This window comes from Triticum dicoccoides, chromosome 7B (assembly GCF_002162155.2).
Source record: "Triticum dicoccoides isolate Atlit2015 ecotype Zavitan chromosome 7B, WEW_v2.0, whole genome shotgun sequence".
Classification (NCBI taxonomy): Eukaryota; Viridiplantae; Streptophyta; class Magnoliopsida; order Poales; family Poaceae; genus Triticum; species Triticum dicoccoides.
In genome coordinates, this window is record NC_041393.1 from 281,025,240 (window position 1) to 281,029,790 (window position 4,551).

The 4,551-nt window shown below is 50.8% G+C and overlaps 1 protein-coding gene across 1 annotated transcript; it reads right to left on the reverse strand.

The window, feature by feature from the left end:
* Window positions 1–805: 805 nt before the first annotated feature.
* LOC119338289 (serine carboxypeptidase-like 51) lies at window positions 806–4,315 on the reverse strand. Its single transcript, XM_037610582.1, has 12 exons — window positions 4,014–4,315; window positions 3,833–3,927; window positions 3,618–3,725; window positions 3,276–3,522; window positions 3,100–3,143; window positions 2,938–3,005; window positions 2,734–2,839; window positions 2,372–2,629; window positions 2,163–2,213; window positions 1,781–1,833; window positions 1,540–1,684; window positions 806–1,107 (listed from the first exon to the last, which is right to left on the reverse strand). Exons 1-12 carry the CDS (start codon window positions 4,150–4,152, stop codon window positions 1,039–1,041), a joined length of 1,383 nt encoding a protein of 460 aa, XP_037466479.1. The 5' UTR covers window positions 4,153–4,315; the 3' UTR covers window positions 806–1,038.
* Between the last annotated feature and the right edge of the window lie 236 nt (window positions 4,316–4,551).

The following is a 4,551-nucleotide window of genomic DNA, read 5'->3' on the forward strand; positions in this document are numbered from 1 at the left end:
ATTTGTCCACAAAGAGACGTCTAGCTGGGTGGTTTGCACACATAAAGATATCGCAGTGGTTGCCGGTTTGAATCACCACAGTGCGCATGATTTTTATTTTTTTTGAAACAAGGCAAAAAGACTTGCCATTTTCATTTAATAAGAAGAGGTTTCAGAACAGACATCGCCAAGCGGCGGAAAAGCAAAACAATTACTCTCGCGGCATTACATTACGCAAATGCTTAGCGCCTGCAGTGGCTCAAATCGAAACTTCCTCTTTGATGCGTCGCATGACTATCGCCACCGGCGCCGCTTTGCTCCTGAAGACACGAGCAGTCCTTTCATTCCATATCTCCCATCCCACAAGAAGTAACAGGGAAGATAGGGCCTTCATCGGGAGTGTATTATCAGAGAGAACCGCATCCCACCAAGATTTCACCGAATCGAACAGGAGCCACGGGGCCGTGGGGATAGCAAGCCCAGGCCATGAGAAGACCGCATGCCAAATCCGAACAGAGAAATGACAATTGAAGATCAGGTGTGCTGCAGATTCTTGCACCTGACTGCAGAGTGGGCATTTGTCACAATTTGGCCATCCTCTCCTCTGAAACCTATCAGCCGTCCAAACTCTGTTGCGCCAAATAAGCAGACTCTTTGCACAATGGGCCTTGGCCAGCTGAATTGTTACCGTATTTGCACGTTCATACAAGTTTGAGAACTGGAATCATGTATTTTACAAGTTTATATGCATCAAATTGACCGCGCATGTTGTAAGACTTGCGGTGTTACCTCTAGATTATGGTATAGATGTGGTGAGGAGACAGCGGAACTGTATGCAATAAATTTTGATTGTTGATTATACCCTGTCACCGAAAAGTAACACAGTTGCGCCATGCACAGATGTCTCTCTCTATTCATTTATCTCTCTCTTTTCTCATCTTTCCTATCTCATAAATGTCCGCCACTGTCTTTTACAGTTTACTGTGAAAAGAAAAGGGAAAAAGGAATCCTTTCTTGTGTTGGTGTCAGGCTGCTTGGTGTGTGGCCGTCGTCTTGTTTCTACCGAGCAGGAGATTGTGTAATGTCACCCAGCATGTTGAGTGCAGGGCAAGGGTTGTCGATCGGTATCTGCCACAGCAAAAAGTGGAGCATTAGATTTTAGCCAGCAATACCATGGACATTCCACAGGCAGCAAGCAGTACACCTGCCTGCCTGACCCCCTATCTATCTATCTATCTATCTATCACTATTTCTGCCTGCAGACCCTCTCTTCTCACAGGCAATGCATATACAGTACTAAAATTTTCTATGTGTGGTAGAGAGACATGCATGCGCATGATGAGATCCTTGAGAAAACTGTATCTCACCAGCCACTAGATGAATGCACACTCATCTCCAGAGTCCAGGTCAAGCCTGTAGTGATCCAAACAGCCATGGCTGTGGCTGGACGGGATTATTGCATTAAGTTGCACATTCACATGCTCACCCAACGCCAGCAGTATATGGTGAGGTGCTCAATTATTTGATGAATGCGTGAGCGCAAGTTTTGTGTTGGGTTACCATGTGGCCAGCTCCGAGTATCCAGTAGAATTTCAGGTTCTTGTACGACTTGAGGAAGGCCTGGGTGCCGACTGCTTCACCTTCACCCCCCTTGCAGTAGAGCGGCTTTCTGGGCGACCCTGTGAAATTCTTCAGGCCTTCCCACCTGGCAACATGCACACACATGCAATCAAGTTAAACTCATATTATGTCCTTGCAAAGACACACAAACACACATAGACATGTGAGTTGCAGCACTTACTTGAGCTTCTGGACCCAGTCCAGTGTTCCCTTGGTTGCGCAGATGAGATCGAGCTGCAAGAACAAAACGCAATTTATCATATTATTATGTTGGAGAGATTCTGCGATGCGTTTGAGCGGTCCAGTGAGTGATTGATCATCCACACCACACTTGCAGGTAAGCAACAGCGGTTAGGACAAACTTGGGGTGTCACATGTCAGGGATTTTGATCGATTTGGAAGCATGCGTGCGCCGTGCAGCATACAACACTAGACGGTCAAAACAAACGGACAAGACCAATCAACAAATGCGTGCAGGCTTGGGTCTTTGGATTGCAAGACGCGCACGGATCAACATCAACTAGTAGTCGGACACAAGAGAGACGGTGGGGCTTTTTCCATACCTGTCCGCTGTAGATGGTCACCTCGACGCCAAGTTTCAGGAGCTCGTCAACCTGCATGCATCCATCGTCACTCACAGCAGGTTAATTAAGCCATCCATTAGCTGCACTGAAACTACTCTCTCTGTCTCATAATGTAAGATGTTTTTTGACACTACATTATGGAACGGAGGGAGTAGTTAGGAACTAATGGTGTAGCTAGTGGTGCCAACCTCGTTGATTCTTGGCTTCATGAAGTCGCCTGCGAGGGCTTCGAACACGTCGCCTGACTGCTCTCCCCAGGTGAAGTTGCTGGGGATGATGCCCAGCTTGGCCTTGACCTCGGCGTTCATGAGGCCGTCCAGGCCGCCTTCCCGCGTCGCCTTGGAGCTCAGGTACCTCGTGTAGCCCACCTTCCTCACAGCCGCCCCCGCAGTCGCCAGCACTGCAGCGTCCTCCGACGACTCGTCCTTGAGGATGTTGTAGAAGTTCTGCCACGCACCCACCATGCAATTACAAGTCAGCACTACTTGTATGGAGTAGAACACAAACAAAGCAGAGGCAGGGGCACGAGGGAGGGAGGGAGGATGCGCACCACGGAGTTGCTCTGCTCGAGGACGGCCGACTCGAGGTCCTCCCACGACTTCTCCGCCGCCGCGTACTGCTTCGCCTTGAGCTGCGCCTTGATCTTATTCGCCAGGCTGCGTGTCACCCATCGTCGTCAGTTGCTTTTTTTTCTTTTTTGAAAGAATTTTTTTACAAGTACTCCATCGCACAGAATTGGAAGGTTTTTCTCTACCTGTCGCATTGCTGCAGTCCCTTCTCGTCGATACGAGACACTTGGTATAGCAACGGGCCCCATGACAACTGTACCCAGTAAGTAGTAAATTCTCTCTGTTAATTACTTACTCGATTATTATTAATTCAGCAAGCACAATACGCGGCAGTCGTTAAGACTTACCACGGAGTCCTCTGGTGAAATCCAGCTATCCCCGAGGGCCACACCTGCATGCATGCGGCGTGGCACAGTACATCAGCCAAAAATTCAGTTAATGGATTGATTATTAGATTAGCTGCATCATGATGGGCTAGCTCGTTAATGGATTTAATAGGCTATTATTGGCTCTAGTGCTGTACCTCCAAGCTTGGCCTTGAGGTGTCCATGTCGGATGGCCTTGAGCGCGGTGAGGGCGGTGGTGACGGCGAACTTGCCGCCGTACGACTCGGCCACGATGTAGAGCGGACTCCCCTGCAGCCGCTTGTTGTGCCGGTAGAGCTTGATGAGTAACGCCGTCAGGTCGCGCGCCGCCTGACCGTCCGTGCGCGCCATCAGGCTCTTGTTGCCGCCCTCCACGAAGCTGAACCCCGTGCCAACGGGGTTGTCCTGCACCATGCATGCCCATGTGGAGCAATCTCACAACTCAAAAACGTCCCACGCGACGAGGAAGAAGAAGAAGAACAGGTTGGGTTGCTACTTACAACGAAGAGGAGGTCGGCCTTGTTGAGCCAGGTGGTGGCGCGGGGCTTGAGGTCCGTGTCCAGCGGCCCGATCTCCATGAAGTTGCCGTAACCCACCCCCGACGCGCCCTGCAATGCATATATATATGCCAGATTGAATCATCGGTATATATAATCGTCTATGCAAGATTCATGGACTGCTTGATTCTTTAATTTAGTTGGTGCTGGCTACTCACCGGGCCGCCCTGCAGCCACAGCACGGTCGGCCATGGCGCTGTGCCGTTGTCGACGCGGTGGGGGCTACGGTACAGCCACCAGAACATGTGCGCCTCTGCAGAGTTCAATTGTTAACCACGCCACCATGAGCTACAACAAGGTGAAGACGAAGAAGAAGAAGAGAAATACTAATTTTCTTACTGGGTCGGACTTGCATGTATCCCCACTCCTCCGACCCATCGGCGGTGCCGGCGGCGGCGGCGGCGGCGCGGGAGGGCAGGACGAGGAGGAGCGCGACGAGAGCGACGCAGGACAGCAGGAGCAACCTCGCCACCGCCATTGTGGTGTGACAAGGACTCGTCGTCGACGACGCAGGAGGCCGTGTGAGGCTGGGATATATATGGTGGTGCCGGGACGTTGTACAGGGTATACAGGTCGTACAAGGAGGCCAAGGAGGGGAGATCGTTTGCGTCTGTTTGTTGGAATCCCGTCCGGATGACGACGTGTAAACTACTCCGATCTGGACTGGAATAAAGATCCAGGTAACTCCTCGCAAGAATCCAGGATGGGGGGTATGAGAGCCGCTGCCGGCCGGCCTTTCCCTATACGTAATCGGAACAGCCTTCCGTTCCAAACTCTCATCTTCTTATCTGATGAAACGGTTCTACCGGTACCATACGTGCAGATAGATACACTTGAGACTTGAGAGGGACATAAAAGTTTCAGCTCGCAAACTTTT